This window comes from Struthio camelus, chromosome 21, assembly GCF_040807025.1.
Source record: "Struthio camelus isolate bStrCam1 chromosome 21, bStrCam1.hap1, whole genome shotgun sequence".
In the NCBI taxonomy this organism is placed as follows: Eukaryota; Metazoa; Chordata; class Aves; order Struthioniformes; family Struthionidae; genus Struthio; species Struthio camelus.
This window is the reverse complement of record NC_090962.1, coordinates 4236625-4257486: the sequence shown is the minus strand read 5'-3', so window position 1 is coordinate 4257486 and position 20862 is coordinate 4236625. Positions and strand designations below refer to the sequence as shown.

Sequence of the window (20862 nt, the reverse complement as noted above, 5' to 3'; positions counted from 1 at the left end):
GACTGCTGATGTACAAATACATGTTTATATCCTTATATATTATTTAACTTGCTGTTACACTGCCTTAGAGCTTGTATCATTAATTTAAAGCTTTTTAATTATGTATTTAATAAAAGCATTGAATGTGCACTGAGTTGAATTTATTTTGAAGCAATACAGATTGGGTGGTTAAACTGAATAAAAAATATTCCCCAATACATGAATTCAGTCTAACAGCTCCTGTCCAAGAGCAGTAACTGTTTCTCAGGAAGTCCCTCCACATGACGCGGTGCAGTCTGTATGGACGTATGCCCAGCTCCTCAGGGTATTCTGTCCTCGTTTGGACAAAATGCAGCACGCACTTACTTACAGAGCGGTGTTACTTCCAGCTCCAGAGCTGCTGCAGTCTCGGCTACCTCATGCACTTGCTTCAGCTGGACTGACGCACTTTATGACAAACTCTATTCAGAGAGGTTGTACCTTTGAGCAGCTGGTGGCTCTAGACAATACTGAGGAAACACCGCCTTATCCTTACCCATTCGTAAGTTCGTTAAAGCCAGCCACGCGAGACTGAAACCAACCCGGTAACGTTTCATCAGGCCATACTTTGAAATATCCTAGATTTCTAAACAAAGGAGCTTCCATAGTGTGTGGGAGCTTGGGGCAGGCCTGCAGTTTATGCTATGGATTATGATAAAGTTCCTAGGATTCTGTTGCACTACACTTTTTGGTAAAATAACCAAATACATTTTTACATCATCAGGCAACAGTGAATTATGCCCATTCATGATCAAACACAGCATCCGACTGAGGATAACATTTCACCAAACATAGCCCTCAAAAACCTTCTGTTTGCTTACCTCCTGTGAGTATGTAAGCATTTTTGTTACGTCCTACTCTTGCTCATCAACCCTAGAAAGGGTTTCAAAATCGACTTTGTTTGCCATCATAATGCTATACAGTAATGTCACAGTCCATTATTGCTGCACTCTTCACCTCACAAGAGCAACATGCCCTTCTCCCCCACACGCTTTGCAACTATTATCTGAAGAGAGCGTTACAATTGAATTGCTATATATTGCCCTCATATTACAACTGGGAAAACTCAGGTACACCCAAAATAACTTCTCCAGAATATTGCAGGAGAAAACAAACTGAGACACTGTTGTAGACTCCAAGTATGCAGACTTCTTATTTGCCTTTAACTCGCTAACATTAATATTTAACGCACTGGCATAGTAATATATGGGTTAAAAAAAAAAGTTCAGTGCTTCCTTTCCTCTCCTGCAATTATGAATTATAAAAGCAAGCACAAGTAAAACTGGGATTTCAAACAGCTAGCTGAGCAAAGACAAGGACAAGGTCTTTAAATTTCCTAGTATTTTGTATAATTCAAAACATTTGGCGGGGGCAGGGAACAGCTTGCATCCTTCTAAATACCTGATTAATCATCATGGAGCAATAAAAGGCCCAGTATGTTAACAAAGGCTCATATAAGAGTTCATATTAAATATGACAAAAAGCACAATAAATGCAAAGATTAAGGATTGCTCTCAGCGTGGTATGGATGTTCTTTACTTACACCTTGAGAGCATCAGCCCTAAACTCAGCATTGAAGGCTATATGTACACTCATGTGACAGAGAGGACAAAAATAATACCTATCCCTCTGAAGAAACTTCTTCCTGGGAGAAACTGTTTTCATATTCCTTTGTCAATTCATTTTCATAAAGAGAAGAAGGTGGAGTCAGCTCCCAAGCAGTAAATTTAACAGCCGCATCCTGGCACAGCTGCTACAATCTAAACTGATTCAAGAACAGAGTTCAAGGCATTTAGATTCTACAGAAGCTATGAACATATAATTTGATTGTTTTACTCAACTTACACTTAAGTATAAGAGAGGTTGCTCAGTGAATAACATGTATTTTTATCAAACGATCTGCCTTTTTCAAAGTAACAGCATTTTTTTTTTCTCAGATATTGTAAACTTGCTTAAAAGGTACTGAGGATCAAAACTGCTTGCAAATTCAGGTTAGAGTATTAGCACTTGTGCCAACAGACTAAGGGACTGCATATGGTAAGCAGAACACCCCAGGAAGGAGCAAGCAGAAGCGCCAGTGGATGGCGGAAGGGCTGCTGACCTTCTGCAGCAGTTTTGTGCCTAAATTCAGTGTGTGCTGCTGAGCCTGCCTATTCACGTGTCAGTAACATTATAGCCACAGGCTGTGACGGGCTTCTGGGAGAACTAAAGGATCTGATATTTGATAAAGGTTACATTTTAATATTGGTCACCAAAGTCACTCAATGGACTATATTAAAGCATTACTTCAGTCCCTTCAGTTAGGAGCCAAAGCTAGGGAGAGGCTAAGCAAACACTCGGAGGAGGAACAGCCTCTTTTGGATTGCTGATTTTATTTGCATCTGAAACACCACTTTAAACAAACCTATTTGGGTTTTTGTGTGTGTGAGCCTAACTCATTATTTGCTATCTGGTATTTGATGAGTGTTTGTGAGCCTATCCTTCCAATAAACACATGCAGAGAGAGAGAGAGAGGAAGAGAAAGAGAAAGCCTTGAGTATCACCGAGTTTAAAAACACAAACTTAATACAAACTAGGATGAATTAATAACACGTAACACTCAGCTCTGTTTACTTGTCTTTGGCCTTTATCTCCCTTAGACTAGGTCCTAAAATCAGGGCCATTTTAGAAGTGTTTGGGAACAAAGGAAATGCTTATAATTTTGATACTTTAAAAATAGCAAGTAGAAGACTAGGAAAAGTCTCAGTTAAATATGGTTGTACAGCAGCCAAAGTGAGTAAGATAGATACAGCCCACATTTTTAACTCTTTCTCTTTTAAATTGCATTTCTCCCATAACCGCAACTTAGAAATTTTAGGCATGACTATGCTGGGACTGAGAGGCCTCCCATTATTCATTATTTACCATTTTCCTGCCCTTTGTCGGGGGGTGGGGGTGGTGGGGGTGCGTGTGCACGCACGCGTGTCTCACTATTACACTGACTTTGCAGCTACATAAACAGTAAGAGAGCTCCTCCGTCTGCTCTTCCCAGCCTTGCGTTCCCTCAGCCATGGCCCTTTGCTGCCTCCTCATTCACACCCCCCCCCCCTTTTCACTACGCAGGAGATGGACTCGTTATGCTGCAGCGGAGGAAGAGACTGGGCAGAGAAGGAAAGAAACAGGGTCTGCACAGACCAGCAACATCAGCTGCAGAATCAGGCAGGACAACGACATCTCCGCAGCATACACCAGTGGGACCAGCTCTCTTGCTGCATTAGCAAAACAGCAAAGCAAATACATCAGACACTACAGCAATCGCTAGGAGTGGTTTAAAAACATAAACAGTTCTTACCTTGAGGCTGTGTAGCGGTGGGCTGGAGTAGCTGACGTGCAGGCTTCTGAGCTGGGCCCCTCATTTCTGGCCAGGTGAAACTCACTGCAAATTCCTGGATAAGTAAGTCCCCCCAGCTGTGCTCCATAGGGTCACTAGCACCCAGCAGGCTGGGAGAAGAAGGCGCTGTAGCCAAGGCTCCTCACAAAAGCCTCTCTGCTTATCTTCAGCTTGTACCCACCTCCTTTCACTGGTTCTGAGCCACTATAAATTTGTCCATGCCTTGAGCTCTCAGTGCTTAGTATGTATTATGTCCCAGACCTGGCCCTAAACGTTGGTATTGTCTGTAACTTACTGGGTTTACACTTTGTTGTGAATACATTTGTGTAGACAAGAGTGTGTATACACGTATAAATACATAGTGAGAGCCTATTTCCATGGAAATAAAAATGCCAAGTTAATTACTCTTTCATTACTATAAGAGTTATCTTTGTGAGGCCATTCAAGGTCAGAGTTGCAGCTACCAGCGATGTTTAGTGATTGCCAACCAGCCCTTCAGGATGTTTTTCATGAACTTGATAAATCAAAGACAAGTAACCTGTCAGTGAGCTATGCAACGATTCACATAGCAGCCCATACCCTTCCACTAAGGGATTAGTATTTGCTGCAGGTAGCTGATGGGAGCAAAACAAACAGAAGCTAGCTCTGTCTGTAAAAAGCCACTAGAATTACAGATTTTTTTTTTTTTTTAATTAGAATTTACATACTGCATCTGCACTGCTGGACTAATGGGTGGAGCCTCCTGACTTTACATTTCAGTGACATCACTTCAGAGCCCTGGAGGCATCCAAGAAACAGGTCCAGACTTGAGCAGCTCTGGCGTCTGAAATGAACTAAAGGCATTCTTGAAAGAGGCCTAGGTTAGCCTGACTGGTGCAGCAATCAGAAATTTGTTTAGCATTGGAAGAATCCTTCCAAACAGTGGTTTGCATTTAGAAAGCCTATGAGAGTCTCCTAAAGCGTTATACAAAATGGAAAGCATGAAGAAAATACCACAGCAAATAAAGGAACGCTGAAACTCAGCTAAGGAGGCAAAGACATTTCGTTCAGCATAAACACTGATGGCTTTGGGTCCACAGTAAGTCGTAGGTCTCAGCCCTTACAGGTTGGCACTCCACTGGTAGTGCCAACAGTGTTGATATGGGACTTTTCCTAGGCCCCAGGCTGAGAAGAATATCCACAGGCACTAGATTCTAAGCTCAGGTGACTTTAGCGGAGTTCATTATGGCCATTGTGGTTAGTCTAGCTTCGCAAGGATGCGGCAGAAGGCAGACTAAGGACTCGACAGTTGGCATTTTCAAAGGAGCCAAAGGTAGCTAAGTGCCCAAATCAAACTGGAATTCAATAGGATTTAGGTGTCCAGCACTCCATGAGCTTTGGAAAATGCCAGTGAGAGTGGAAGGCCAAGAACCACGAATGCTTTGAAAACCTGCATCACACTGCTGGTGAATCAGCAGTGAATCAGATGACTATTTTATTATGGCTCCATTCTAATAACCTAGCCCTTCCCCTGGATTTTGACCTTATAAAACAAGTGACCAGATCAAGTAAAGGCAAACGACGGAGAATTTGAATAGTTTGGTGACTGTCTGCTGTAGCAACAGGCAAGAGCAACACTTGGGCAGTAATTAATCTTTTTTTTAAAAAGAAAAACAGACAAACAAAAACTCTTTTTAGTTTTTACGCTGCTCATAGTCCTCCCAAATTTCTCAGCAGCCCTGGAAGTCAGCTATCCTGGTAGGAGACTGAAGTCCACTGGAGCCAATGAAGTCATATGCGATTTGTCCTAGCGTGAGTAAAATCAGGCTCTTGTGCCTCACTCTTCTTTTTTTTTTTTTTTTTTTGATATTAACGTTCTTGTGCAGTGTTGGATCCAGCTTTAAAAGGCATGGCCTTATATGTATGTGGCAGTGCGTTGCTGAAAGTGATTGATTCAGTGTCTTCACTGTGTGAGCCCCACAATCCTGGAACCTTCCAGCTGAGGCAGAAAATGCACGCACTTGGCTAAGGGGGAGAAATTCTTGTCTCCTTGCAGCCAGGAAAGACAGGCTGCTTTGCAGGAGAGCACACCTTTGGCACTGGTCTCTGTGTGTACTTATGATGGCCAACAGTTTTGTTTCTATTACTGAGCTTTTTTAAAGATAGCTGAAGCTCATGAGCATTGGCTCAAATCTCTGTCACTGCCAAACGTGGCAGCAGTTTTGTATTGCTGCCCTACAGGATAGGATAGCTGTAGCAATCGAGAATTTTGTCATCAGTGATCCTGTTGCAGCTTCTTCGCTCTGCTGTAACTGCTTCCTCCAGCTCCTTGATAGTTTCCATGAGTGATTGTCGAGCATTGTTTCCTGTTTTTTTTTCTTCTGGCACAACATAGCATGGGCAAAGCAAACAGCGGCAAGGAAAAGGCTGATCTTTGTTTCTTGGTCTCCCTTATGTTGGGTGAGTTGTGCTTTAAAAAGCTCATACCCCTGTTTCACAGCAACATCAGCAAGGCCCTAGTTTCAATGGCTGATGTTACCTTTCTGGGTGACAGGCAGAAGAAGGTGTAACTGGACATGAAAGATGGACAAGCTGCAAGTTAGGGTAGAGGATGGAGGCTAGCATGGGTCACAGTTGATATGTGCTATAAACGCTGAGATGCTGTGCTGGTTTGCTGGAACAACAGGCTCTGCAATGGCACAAGCAGAGTCCTGTGGGCAGGAAAGGGAAGAACTGCTCCTTCTGCCTGCAGTGTTCCTGCTTTTGTTAGTGTGAAAAACATTAACAGGTATCATACTCAGCTCAGAAGAGTCACTTCTTTCCCAGAGCCACCAAATACAATCATTAATAGCTGGTTCCCCTGAAGTGCAGGGAAACATTCTGCGCTCACCAAAGCACACTCTTTTATTTTAAGTGGCCCTCTGCTTTGTTCTTCACAAAGCCATCTGCTGCACAGACACAGCTCAGACAAGGAAACGATTTCAGTGCTCCTGAGAAAGCTCGGTATTTCATGTGCCACTTGCAGCACTGCAACTGTAACAGTGAAGAGCCATCCAGGGCACTGTCAATTGGGGGTTGTGTTAAATCGCCTGAGAAAGTGCAATGGGTTCCTAACCCACAGACAAAGGGCCTGCTGAGAGTTCTGCCAAGCCTAACGTCCGGGGGTTGATCAAAGATACTACCTTGGATGCTCTGTCAGGAACAGGTCACTTCTTTATCTAAATGGGAAAAACCCAGAGGAGCAGGAGTGGAGGGAAGGATTTCAAACAAGGGGAGAGTATTTTTAGAAACAGCACAGAAAAACAAAGGCAAAGGCAGGCAGGAAATGTGATGCTTCTCGCACATTTTTTTTTCCCACTCAGTCTTAGTCTCTTTTTCTCAAGACTCTTGAGGTCCCAGCTGCAAAGTGGTCCAGCTGCACCAGAAAAAAAGTGGAACGTGGCACAGCATTAAGTTCAGCTCTGCCCCAGCTACACCAGCTCTTGCCGGGGGGGGGGGGGAGGGGGTCACCTCTGCCTCCTCAATGATAACCTTTACACACAAATGCAGTGAAACCATACCTCTTGCAACTTGGTGTCCTTAGGACTCAAGGCAATCCTCTTTCTAACTTACCTGGAGAAGGAAGACGGGTGAGCGGGAGCAAGGCATCCCAGAGCTCTTCCGGCAGCCTTCAGTGCTCGTTCCTCTGAAGCTTGTTTCATTTTCAAGGATAAGGTACAATGTGAGACAGGCCTCAGGTCTGATCTCTCTGGCTATGTCCTAGGTCCTTACTGGTGTGGAAGAGTGGCTAGTGAGGTATCAGGAGGTAAACGGCTGAAACATGCTCAGGTGGGGCCCTTGGTTTATTTCTGGAAGAAGAGAGCAGTTCAGTCACTTAACTGCTGGTAGGGATGAGGGAGAGAGCCACAGAGTCTCTTCTTAGCAGTGAGGAGCAGGGGTGGGAGCACACTGGAAACCATGATTTTGGACAGAGGATTGCCTTGCTTCCTGGGCTCAGCCCTGACGCCCGGGTTGCAAGCGCTCCGTGACGTACAGCAGTTGCTAGGAGGATATACTACACAGCAAGACGAGCCTCCCTGTGGATCAGCCAGGAGACACTCGGGCAGGGCAGGAGACTCCCACGTAAACAGTGCTACTGGGTTTTAAACTGACTGCTTGAAACCTGAGCAGTGGGAAAGGCCATTTACAGCGGCTGTTTGTTTTACTCCTTTCTCACCTTTCTTTTTCCTCGCTGTCACACCTTCGACAGAGGTTTGGATTTTGCTTAAGCTGGGCTGTCTGGTTGCACGTAGTGTCTGCCGCTTCTTAGGTTGCAGCTCCAAAGCAAGAGAACAAAACATCAGAAAGCGTTCAGGACAAAAATAAAGCAAAAGAAACAAAGCAATAGAGGCAGGTAAAGAGGGAGATACAGAAAGAGCGAGAGCGTACTTCCTAGGAAATAGTCCCAGTTTCCTCAAAATACCGACACAAAGCCAGCTGACACAAATGGAAGTTTTCCCACAGACTCTCCTGGACTTCTGTTCAAATTCCTCTCTATGATTGACACAGAGAGGACAGAGTTTCCTCTCACAACTCTTGCTCATAAAGTAGTGAGCTCCCATCTTTCCTGTTAATTTCATGTAGGATTGTAGGTGTTCAGCCACCTTGAAAACCGGCCCTGCCATGAGAAAGCTGGTTTGATGAAACCGTGCACAGACTTCACCTGCTGATGCTTCCATATGGGGCGTTCAAACTGGGATTTAGCTGCTCATCTCAGTTGCTCTGTCTCCCCACTCTGACACAGAAAATGTTTGTGGGAAGTGGATGGATCAGTCTCTTCACATATTTAGCGGCTCTGTGAGAGATTACCTGAAATGATCACTTGTGCTGAACCTTCCCACAATAGTAGCCGGGTTCTGATTTGACTCAGTATAAAACTATTACAGCTGCCAGCCATAAAACTTGGATTTAATGTTTGAATTTGGAGGAATTGTCCTCTCCCAACCCCACAGCTTTGCTTCAGATTTTTGCTTAATCATTAATTTCCATTTGTCTGCAGCCTGCGTGCCTGCTGTGCAGTGAGAGGGAGCAGGTAGGGAAATGGCCTGTTTGACAAGGCACGCAACCCTTTACTTTCTCTGGCGACTGAAAGAGCTGGTTTTCTAGGTTTTTTTCTGGAAAGAGCAAGAGCAACGCTGGCTCTCTCAGGGAGACTTGGACACCTGCTCTTGATTTTCACTGGCTCCAAGCAGCCACTCTAGAACGCGCTGTGACAAACTGTGACTGGTTATATCTGGTATGTCTTTACAAGGATGGAGCCTTTGTATTTTTCTTAGGAGGTGAATGCATTTCCAACTAAGAAAGGTGACGCTTTCCTGTGTGTCTAGCCATCGCTCATGGTTAAAGACTACGTCTAAGTTTGAGTCAAGGCTAGATGATATGCTTTTCTCAGAAAGCTTACACATACAGCTCGGCCTCTCTTCAGTCTTCCTCTGGGACTGAAATACAATGTACACAAGACTGCAATTTGATTCTGGGTGGGAAGCACACAGCTCATTACCGGGAGGCACAGTATACCTTGTTTAATAAATGTATCAAAGCAATTTATAAATATCCATTCATGTGCAAGTGGGCAATAGGTAAATATTGTTATTCCCATCATACAAGTGGGAAACCTAAAGCCTAGAAGAATAAGCAAGTTGCCACGTCTCCCACTGTCTTTCTTGCAGAACCAAGGGGATATCAATGTGTTCTGACCCTTAGTCCCCTGCTGCATATCCAAGAAAATACATATACACTGACATGCATAGTCCTCCCTAGTTGCCTCCACTGGGTTTTTTTTTTTTCCCCCCTCCCTGCTGTAAAAGCATTGTAAAAGCGCTGCCTGTAAAAAACACTGCTACTGTTAGAAAATAGCATTGCAGAACTAGAAAACAATAAAGTATAGGAAGTAATCTCATCTCAGCTCCAGAGGTACTTTGGGAATTATTCTTGGCATGTACTTAGGTGGGAGAAGCAGCTTCCAAACATTATTAAAACATTGTTTTCTGAGAGACATGCTGTTCTGACCCTCCAGTTAGCTATCAAAAAGGGCAGTCAGAGCATACACACCACCAGCACATGACTCACCCCTAAAAAATCTTTGAATGAAAGAGATTGTCTAGATAGTGCTGCTCTCCCACTGCCAGCACACGGCAAAACCTCTGTGCTGGTGCCTCATGGCTGAAGCTGGCATCTAGCCTTGGGTGCACTGAATGCTTGTTTCAGCTCAGCGGCTTTTGAGTGGAGGAGGGCTGCCCACCTGAACACCAGGATGATCAGGATCAAGTGGGAGCTGCTAACCTTCGCTCATAAACCACCCAAACAGTAGCTTTCCACCTTTGAATTGTGTTTATTTTTTAGAGGGAAGCACCAAAAAGCATAATGCTCCTGTGGGAAAGCTAAGAGTGTTTTCTTCCTCAAGAAAAAAACAACCACAGCTTGCTGCCTTTCACAGTGTGCTTTGAGACATCAATCCAGTAGGTGGTTACAAAAAATCGGAGAAAAACGCAGATCCTCCGAGATCTGCTCTGTCTTTTCTACCTGTAGCAAGTGCCAGGGTAGGTGTGCAGTGTGAGTACTCTATTCCTTTGTTTTCCTGGTTGTTGAACAGCAGGGCTCAGTTGCTTGCTTTGAGGTTCTGCATAAACAATGATGTAGAACATTTATTTTTTAAGGAACTTTCTGTGATTTAATATTTTAATTTTTACTCTGTTTTCTAAATTTATTTTGTTACAGTGCTCTTTGCTTTTGTAGCTTGGATTTCATGAGCACCTTGAGAAAGAATTATAACCTTATTATTGTACCTCCTTTGGTGGAAACATTATTCCTTACATAAACCTTGATATATTTATAGTAAAGGGATGAGTTTGTAATACTTGCATTTCATAGAGATCCCATAAGACTTCCCAAAATATGGAACACAAACAGGCCTTTCACATCAAAACAGTCCAATTTTTTAAATGCTTTAAACAACAGATGAAATGCAGCAGCAAGCCATCCCATTGTCTGATTCCTAAAACAGATGCCACAAATATTATTTGTGTAGCTAATCATGCCACAGGAACTCTTTGACAGGAAAAACTACCTTGAATTAAACTTGTGTTTTCTTATCATATCTATACCTGTACCTGTGTTGACGATATATATCCTTTTCTACTGTATGTTTTTTTTTTAGCCTAGTTTTCCAAGGTAATAAGGATTATGCAGTCACTTTGTCTGTCTGTGTTTGTCATTTCTCACTCTACTGACTTTTAAACTTACTGGTCAAGTTTAACAAAACTCAGCAGGTTTTGGAGGCCTCAAAGTTATTCAGGTTTCATGCAGGTTTCATGTAAATAGGCAGCCGGGTAGAAAAGGGAGAGGCAAATGAATGCTCCTTCCCCCTTCCTACCTCCTCCTGTCCAAGGGAAAAGCTGCAGCCCTCTTTCAACTACATGCTTAACACCAGCGAATCAGATGAAAGAAGGGCAGGAAAACTGCTGTCCAAAGTGCTTTTAAAGTAGACTGCAGTAGGCTCTCAAAGAATGGTACAAATGAGTACTTCAGTCATCTCTAGTAATTCTCTAAAGAAGGCCTCATTTCTTTTCATTGCACACAGAAGGAAACTGAAGCACCAAGTATTAAATGAGTTTCAAGTGGATGAAATAACACCTATAATGCTATAACTTCAGCCTCTCCTTTTCTCCACCAATTAGGCAATATTTCCTAGAGGGTGTAACATTTACTGAAAGTATTTGCAATATTGCAAGTTGCAACACTGCAGTCCTCCCACTCCTGCTGTTCTCTGTATGACCAGAGAGATTACGTTTCAGTGGGTTGGCCATGAGAGGTAGTCCAGGAAGGCTGAAGGTAAGGCAAGGACAGCATCCTGGCTTGCTCTGCCTGAGCCAAGCATTGGAGCTAATAAGAGGCATTGTACATGAATAGGAAAATGCAGAGAATGTTCTTGAAGGTCACTGTGACCGCCAAGCAGTGCCAGGGTATTCAGAGTGGCTTGGCATGTCCACACTGGAGCACACCCGACCAACCCAGAGACAGAGATGGAATCCAAGCCAGATTCCACCTTCTATCAACCTTTATCTCCTCCCCTTTTTTTTTTTTGGGGGGGGGGTAGTAGGGGGGCTGGAAAGAAAGGCTATCAGATAAGGAAAAAACAGGTTTGCTGCTGTATTTTAATTCTTTCCCCCTTATAGTTTTAATTGTGAGGAGCTGTAGATATTCCACAGTAGGAGTGTCTCTCCACATGGAGCAGGTTTCAGCATCTCAGCTACTGCTGAGATGACATGGCTGAAGCTTTCAGAGTAGGCCAACAATTGAACTGTTGTGCCCACAATAAGTGTGGAAGTCTAGCAATAAGTGCAGACCTTTTCAGGCTTTACCTTCTGGTATTAAGCCTGGAGATGACCTACTCTCTGTGCATTCTTTGCTGAGGTCACAAATAACAATTAATTTTTGCTCCAACATCTCAAGGACACAAAGATCTATATTTACAGAGAAATTTAAGGGATGCTTAATTTGGCATCTCTATCTTAATATTACCAGCTGAGGCTCCATTCATGTCAAAATCTTTTATTATCGTTAGTTTGGTAGCGCACAGAAGCTGCCTGAAAAATATCAAGGTCCCATTGTGTTAGGCACTTTTCTCAGCAATCAGGCAATTTATGGTCCAATAAAAACAAAACCGTGAGGGAGGAGAGACTACTGCAGAAATAGAGTGATTTGTCAAAGTCATAGGGTGGTTCATTTAGCTGTAAAACTAGCAACAGATGCACTCCATTTGGTTAGAACTTAAGTTTGGAGAAACACCCAAAACCACAGGTTATTTCTTTTCCATACTTATTCCAGCATTCTTAGACTCCTTGAAACACATTGAGGCCCTTATGAGGTTTGAGAAGAGGGGAATGCAGGACTGTCTCTTCCTTCCTTTCCTTTTCATCCATTTAATTCCTGGGTTATTGCAGGCTCAGCCCACCAGTAGCTGCAGCTTAGTGACATAGTAAAACTATTCAAGGGAATCAATAAACATTTATAGGGAGTCTTCTAAAAGAAACCTCCGTATTTGGCAGTTATCTCACAGTGCTAACTTTAGCTTACGTCCTTTTTAATATGTTTGAATCTGTCTTTCAGTGTCCATTTGTATCAGTGTGAGCTGTGTTATGAAAGCCTCGCTAGTGCCTTTTAAAATGGCTTTAGGTGAGTTTACATGAGTGGTTTTGATCATATCTGGCACGTCTTTTTCAAAGAAATATGACAATCGTTCCTCCTCACGCTTTGGCTCATGCCTTCAGTAGTCTGTGAGCTCACAGACTGGACTCCCTTTGGATGGAGCTAAGCCAGGGGAAGACTCAACCTCTCCCACCAGTAATAGATGCCACTGGGGATCTGATGTCTACGTCACACACGTTATGAAAGAGGTTTACTTCAGCCCAGCTCCCTCTCTCTATAGATCCAATTCAATTTCATGGCTCTGTTTGCTAATGTAGACCTCACCTTTGGCACAGAGGGTTTTTGGCTGGTTCTAGAAGGATCTGCCATTAAGCCCTTTGCCTTTGGCCTCTGAGTTACCCTTCAGAGGTCTGCAGAAGGATTTGCCTCTGTTCACTAAAGAAGCAGATGGATTATGAGGATATAGGACACTGATTTTGCTCTGTTACCAGTTTTTATGATTTGATTTAGTCTTGCCAACTTTAACAGTATCACACCATATCAGATCAAGTCCAGTACTCATTATTAATCGAGTCCAACAAAATAAAGGTACTGTCCAATGCAAACTCTGCCATAGGAAGGAAAATTGTGCTAAAGATGAAGTATACATTTACAGGAATTTAGTCTGTCTTACTGGTGGTTGTGCTCTGGAGAGAATGAAATGAGCCTTCCTGGTTTGCTCTTTGGAGAGAGTGCAAGCGGCAGGAGCAGGCTGTCTCAGCAGAGGTGAAGCCTGACCTTTAGAAGACTTGTGGAAAGCTGGAAAGTAAGGACAAACGTGTCAGCCAGTAAACGCTCAGAGAACTGGTTTCCCCATTTCTCTGCTACACATGCACTGGTTTGGTCAGCAGCCTTCCTGTAACACTCTACCATTGGAGAGCTTTATCTGAAAGCACACGTATTTGTAGAAATCCCTCTGCATTTTTAACACTGGAACCCCTTACACAATTACCAATCGTAGCTAGGCAGCTGTTGCTAGGAGATCAGCCCATGTTTATAGCACTGAAAGCTTTTCAAACCTCCCAGATGAGCACAGTTAAACCTTGATATTTATATAAAGCAGAAGCAGGTTTGGTTTCTGAGCCACTGGTATGAATCCACCGTTCTCCAGTCAATGAAAAAAGCAAGGTGAAGGAGCGCAAACCTGCACCATCACAGGATGGTTTGTTTCTTTAGAAGTTGTTTATGGCCTGGCTAGAAGCCAAGTGAAAGTTCTCCAAGCTGAAGAAAGGACACGGAGCAGTTAAAGTTCTGCTAAAGTATTTAGAAACTGCTGAGCAAAGGTTAGAATTTCCATTACTTTCCGTTAGCTTAAGATATGCTTAGTTTGAATGAAGGGCCTAAGAGGCAGGAAGTGGTGGTTGCACAGCAGCCTCTATAATCTCTTTGAAGATTATGGTATAACAGTGATTTATCCATAAGATGCTGGAACCATTTTGTGTCACCTAATGACAGCAGTGCCCATCTATGAACTAAACAACTATTTTCATCTATATTCTAATATTCAGAATGAATGATCCAGGCCCTTATTTCAAACATGACTTGGCAAATCCTCAAAGCTGCTTCTCTGAGATCTTATCAGATCACCATAGCTGGGCAACCTGCTTTCATCAGATACACTTTGGTAAAAACACTGAACTGTTTCATGGAGTTGTTGCGGAAAAAACAGAGAGTACTTCTTCAGAAAAACAAAATGATCTTTAAATGCATAACTTGTAAAACATTGTTCTTTGAGCTAAAAGGCTTTATTCAACTGTTGGATACAGCAGCATCAACTCTTTATTATCACCCACGATCACTACATGTATTAGTACTTGTTACTAAGAGGATGCTATGGAGACATATATCTCCACATAGACAAGCATATTCTTATATCTACCCTATCCCTTAAGGAAGCTTTTCACTTAATGCAGCCTTTTCTTCCTACCATTTTAAGATCCTTTTACTTTGCCAGGAGAGTGTGTAAAATAACCTCCATACAATTTAGTATCTGGATTACAGTCCCTGCTGCAAAGGCACACACAAGCTGTGAGACCACAGGGTGCATTAATTCCTCATGAGCAGTTATTTGCTTGGTTCAAGTCCTTCTGCCTCACAGGAAAATTATGTGCAAGTGCTCAACAACTTGAGAAGAGAAACTTTGGAGAAGCATTTGTCCTAAAATGAAATTACAGGAAGAGGCTGGGACAAGAAACAAACAAATAACAGAATGCCAGCAGAAGGGATAAACTGCTTTCAGCTAGGAGGAAGATTCCTGCTTTATGCGTCTGACACCAGGAACAAGGACAACTAAGAGGGGAACATAAAGCTAAATATCTCCTCAGCATGATGAGGATTTATTCATGCATATTTTCCAGTGACATGCTTGAGCCTTACTTCTTTCCTGACCTGTGCATTTTGAGCTCAAGAGCAAGCACTGCAGGACTCCAGAGCCTTACTGCAGCTGGCCTAGATTATACAAACGTATCCTCGCCTAAAACATCACTTACTCTTCCTGTTCCTCACTCTACGTGATCCCCCCCCTTTTCCTACAACTCCACCTAGAGCAGTCTTTGCTGGAGGCACTGTGCTGGACTCATAACCCTAACCTTCCCCCCCCCCACAAATGCCCACTTTAAAAACTCTGTCGGTTGTTTCCCTGCCAGTATGCCTCTTAGTTTGATGGTGAGACTGTTGTTCAAGGAACAGCTTCCCATTCCCTGTCACTGTTTAGGAGATATTAGAGCCTCACTTTATTGTCTGGCAAAAGCTTCTCTGCCAGACTCCTGGGTGACAGCTGTTGTGTATTATGCCAACCCTCACTCTTTATCATCTTCCACTGGGAGTCTGAAAGAATCCTTTTTCCTCCTCAGTTCCCCCTGTGGCTTTGCCAGACTCTGGTTTAGAGAAAAGCAGGTGCCCTGAGGTTCCACAACACCTGCCTTTCTCTAAAATTCAGATTTTATTGAGCCAGTTTCTTTTTCTTTAAGATAAGTCATGTCACGGGAAACTGTAAAGTTCTTTTGCTTCCAATTGGAAATAAAACTCTAGTTGAACAGTCTAGATGAAGAGTCAATCTTGGATGGTTCTACAAAATGAAAATTCCAGTTCTACCCAGGTGCAATTATGCAATTATTACTCAAACTTACAGAGAGGGAAACTTGCACTCTAATGTTTTGTGACAGCCACAGACACACAATGAATCAGTGACACGGACATGTTTGTCTACCTTTCCTGCCTACTCACTCCAATAAATCACTGGGGTGGAGGGAGGAGATCTTTAAGAGGAGATATACTTTAACTATATCTAATTGTAGACTCAGTATTATCATTTAGCCTATTTATTATATCTTCCTACATAAGAATACTTAAAATAATTTGTACTTCTGCATTTGTCCTGCTTATGGTCTTTCTATAGTATGTATGGGCCATTTATCTGTTTCCTAAAGGAACTGTAAATCACTTGGTATTCTTAGACTATTTGCTACTTTCCCTTGTAAGTAAAAGCAGTAAGGGTATTTTTCCTCTCTAATTCTAATCAATGTTTCAGTTGTCCTGAGCTTTCTAAAGTAAGCATTCTTTCTGCAGAAATAGTTGCAGTCTTGACTCAGAACAAGTCCTTTTCTGCAACTGACTATTCCAAGCATGACTCTTGCTAAAAGTATTCTGCCTACCCGACATCTAACAAGTGTCCTGGACTATAGTTTCTGTCTTCAGATGGAATATCTCATTCTTTTCTTTTCACATTCATTGCAAAGACCTAAATTGGGCCTCTGCTTGCAAGCTTCCTGAACAGAAGCCTATCTTTTATCTCAGGGCTGAACAACTGAAGCCTGGAGATGCCATAGACAAGGAATACCAGTATTTCTGAAAAATGAGGAAGCAACTCTTGGACGTTGCTCCACCATAAACAGCAGACTTAGGGAAAGCACCCAGTTAGTTACAACAGATTTACAAGGCAACCCAAGACATGCATTGAGTGCTATCCAAGGGAAGGAAGTAGAAAGAGCACAAAGATTAGATACAAAAGCATACCGATCCCCTGCACAGTTACCAGCAAGCTTATCACTAGAGACCACCCTTAAGAAGCTGGAGATAGAAAGTAGAGGCTATGTATTCCCAGCTAAACACCTATGTCAAAATAAAGGTTCTGAAGAAGGGAAAGAACTACAGATAGTGGGAAAAATGGCATCTATAATCAACAGAACAAATGATGACAAAGAGAAAAATACACCTTACAGACTTTCCCAGATCATTCATGACTAGCAAAGTGGCCAACAATGATCTTTCCTTTTGCAGACTAGGCTTGGAGATGGCCTTTGCGCCAATCAAGAGGAAAAAGAACATCAAATCCATAATGCAAGGAGGCAACCAACAGCAGGCCAGATCCTTATCATGTGACAGAGGTGAATCTTGTATCCTTGTTGTTAACTATTAATTGTCCCAAGTCCTATGACCAGTTTCTCAGTTGATACCAGTATCGATGGAGTTGCATCTTATACTAGCCAAAGTGCTGGCCACTAACCTACTGCATAACTGCAGACATAATTTCTACTCTTTTCAGTTAATCTCTGTCAAAGTATGAGCCCATACCTTTGCTTCTAAAATATTCAAGGCAGAAATTATTGGTATTAGATGGCAAATATCTAGTGAAATTAAAATGTTGTATATTAATCTTTTAAGTGTTTTGTGGAAAATATGAAGAGAAATACAAACTATCCATTAGCAGGCAGCTCCTCTGAAAGAAACCATAATTTCCAAACTCAACTATTCTTTGATAATGGTTTTTATTAATGGGCAACTTGGCTGAAATGCTATGAATCTTTCAATGATAAAAACAACAACCAGCATTATTTTTCTTACTTATTCATTGTTGAGCTCACCTCAATGCATTGACAGTGAAAATGTGTTAGTGTTTTTCAAATGAAAATCTTTTAATACAGAGATTCTTTACATGGAAAAGGGAATAAAGGTAGTTCTGTGTTCTAAGTTCACAGTGCTTTTTGTTTCTTTTGATAATAAATGACACAAAGCCGTCTACCTCTCCCCACCATTGTGTTTATCCCTGTGTGCACTGAGAGCAGAGCTGAGATTAGATAGGAGCTGCTTATAGAGACATTGCCAACCTGCAATTCGCAATGAAATTAACGAGCTGAATTCAAGATTGTCTCAAGCAATGTAATTTACTGGCTGCCTTCAGTGTGAAGACAATCTCAGTGGGGGCTCCATGAAAGGGAATGACACTGTTGAGTTTCAGGCAGTTAGTTTATGTGACAAGTTAGAAGACTGTTCCTCACCTCTCAGCAATTAAATTACCCTTGGGACAGAGACAGGCTCCTTCAAAGGACCATGTGGAAGAACTTAGTTCAGATGATCTAATTCACCCTCTGAAATACCCACTTCTGTTTGCTAATTAGGTGGGGAACCCAAGCCACTCTGCCTATCTTTTTCTAAGCGTTCAAGTCCTAACAAGCAGCTAATCCCATCTGATAAAGAAGTCAAAGGCCCTTGCCTGAAACTTACTCCGTTAGGCAATGGGAACAACCGCCTTTGTTCCTGTGTCTCCTTAGCTCTTTAATAATTAGGCATCTAAAGATGCAAAACACACAAACAAATGAGGAGTAAAGGGACTCATGCTCAATAATACATGTCAAAAGATTCAATGAACATGAAAGCTCCTCTTTAGTATTGTGTTTAGTATTCTGTTCCATAACTGGACAGAAAAAGAAGAGAAAAGGCTCCCATTCTCTGAGTCTTTGTATAAAGATTAGAGAAGGAGAAACAGGTACATGTTCAGACTAAAGGAAGAGTACCTTACTAGCACTTCAATCACTGCAGGATATTTCATGTGTCGATGTCTCAGGATAAATGGTACTGTTTAAAAATAGTTAATTTCTGAGCAATCCACGTTACGAGGAAATGATAAAGAGAGCGAAACACTCTAGCAGAAGGCATGAGCGAGCAATTAAATGTTAAAAATAGATAAATAAATATTTACATTCCCATTCCAAAGAACAGCAGAAACAGCACTTTAACATGCTATGCTAAGGCAGAGAAGAGAGATCAGCTTCTACCATAGGAGACACCGGTAGCCGAAGGGGTGGAACACCTTTGCTTCCATTTGTCACCTTTTCACACACAGGCTTTGGGGCTAGGGAACAGTTGAGCTGTACTACTTGTTTCCATTCTTCTTTAAATTTGCTAATGTGTGTGCACAGTAAGGTAATAACTTTGTCTTTGAGCTACTTTCAAACAGTTTGCATAAAAAAAACGGAGTCACTAATGAAATAGTCTTTTCTAGAAGGAGACAGAACATGTTATGCTTTTCCCTGATCTGGTGCTGTGATGCCAAAATGAAACAGACAGTGACCAAAGAGCCAGGCACAGCTCTCTGCCAGACAGTACTTACCATTGCAGCTGTTCCACCGTCATTTAACTAGCAAACATACTTAGCTCCACAGAATCAGTAACTGCCTGCATTAATTTCACAGCAGAAGAAAGCTTACTTCAGTTAGTTACAAGACAGATTGCCAAGGCAATGTTCTCCATCACTGGTGTTGTGCCCTGGCTTGTTTGAAATGGTTGTGTAGTATCTTTATACATTTTTTATTTTTATATGTATAGTTTAAGCAGGAAATTCAAGGCAGGAGTCCAGGGATTAGCACTGATAATGATATACTTGGTAAGAACACTAAGGGCTTTTACTGTTAGACCCCTTTTGTGCCACGTACTACATGAACAAGCAGAAATTTAAGGTAGTTCCTGCCTCAAAGAGTTCGCAATCTACTTCCTTTATTCCAAAATAAACTGAACCAAGTGTGTGAGCCTGCTGGGAAGCTCAATATCTGTAGGCACACAGTTCACTGAGGACTGCACCTGTGTTCACAGGTGGAGTGCAAAGAAGACATAAAACAAGTGCTTGTAAAATACAAGAGATAACAATGTCCAATACCTTCCCTCCACTTAAGTCAACAGGAGTTTTGTCACTGAGTTAGTATTTTTCCTCATGTGATCACATGATGTAGCGCAACAAATAACCATAAAAGAACAGTCCAAAGAGTAGATAAATTCCAGTCTTGTCACCAGCTTACTTCCTGCTCCCTCCTTCCCTGCCACCACCCCATTCCAATGGGAACAGAACTACGGCAGAGTAGATTTTTCTTCTACTCAGGGTTCATTGCTCCCAAAAACTTTATGCACAGCCAAGTTCAAGAGAGACCTGAGGCAAAATTTCTCAGCCCCTGGTAGAATTAGGCCTTCGTATGTCTTCTTTGATTTGTAGTTGCTCATTTCCACTCTAACCAATACTAGATCCTAGCTTGGTAAAGAGAAATTAATCAAATGCTAATTTAGCCTCTAAAGGAAATGGGAGCTAACGGAGGCATTTGCCATCCTCATAGGACCTTACTACCTTTTTCCTTATGCTCTAAGAGCATATGCATTCTGGTCATTTCAAAGTCTGTAGCCAGTGGTTTGGTTCTCACTATCCCAAATGCTAGTTATACAAGTAGTCCTGACCTGTTCTGTAAACAAGTTCCAGCCTCACAGTTCATACGAGTCACCAGCCAAGAAGTCAAATCAGGAACTGAACTTTCATGATAAGACCAAGAAAACGGATGATAAATCCAACAATAGTTTTGCAGCTGATGATATCACTACATCAGATACCTTTTGTGAAACAGTACAGTTTCTCTTTTGAAGTCCCTTAGCAATCATATTCAAAATAAAATTTCCTGTTACTGACCACTGTTTCAAGTAAATATCTCCAAAAATGATTCAATTTTCAAACTGATGTCTTTCATTTACTTTTTCTTGTTAATGCACTATAATGTCATTTATCTGTTTTGAGAACATTTTTGTACAGTGTGAGAGTTAATCAGTTAGAAGTGGTTCACTTTCTGTTCTTTTTTTCTAACGGTACCACAGTGTATGACAGTCTGCCAGTATCAGGCAAGCCCCTGCGTAAGCTTTGCTACTTTAAAGTTAGTTAAAACACATTGGCAGCATGAGATGGTACTTGTGTCACTTCAGCTGCTTTGGAGCATCTTTATGTTTTAGAGTGCATTTGGGGATTTCACCAGAGACTTGCCCATGCTGTATGAAGAACATCAGAGACCTGAAACATGGACAAAGCACGGCGGTGGTGGGGAAAGGTCACCGAGTCTTATTTTGCCTTGGGAAAGGGAGGTCCAGGGAGTTTGGCTATGTATTATACAGCGAAATCTCTTGACAGACAAAACTTTATAACCAGCGTTTTCAGACTAGTTCGTTATTCTTAGAAGACCAACAAG

The 20862-nt window shown here is 42.2% G+C and overlaps 1 protein-coding gene across 9 annotated transcripts in view; it reads left to right on the top strand.

Annotated features, from left to right (window-relative positions):
- Positions 1–3350: 3350 nt before the first annotated feature.
- TTLL10 (tubulin tyrosine ligase like 10) overlaps positions 3351–20862 on the top strand; it is a 39563-nt gene continuing 22051 nt past the window's right edge. For 4 of the 9 annotated variants that reach the window (XR_011135836.1, XM_068916196.1, XM_068916194.1 and 1 more), the window contains exons 1-2: positions 3351–5179; positions 16871–16977. Coding sequence is in view for 6 of the 9 variants with exons in the window: in XM_068916196.1 (XP_068772297.1) it covers positions 5163–5179; positions 16871–16977 (124 nt within the window). In the remaining 3 variants the exon portion in view is untranslated. Of the gene's footprint in view, positions 5180–12514; positions 12581–16870; positions 16978–20862 lie in introns of those variants that run through there. The other 5 variants (XM_068916200.1, XM_068916195.1, XM_068916193.1 and 2 more) reach the window with 4 other exon arrangements.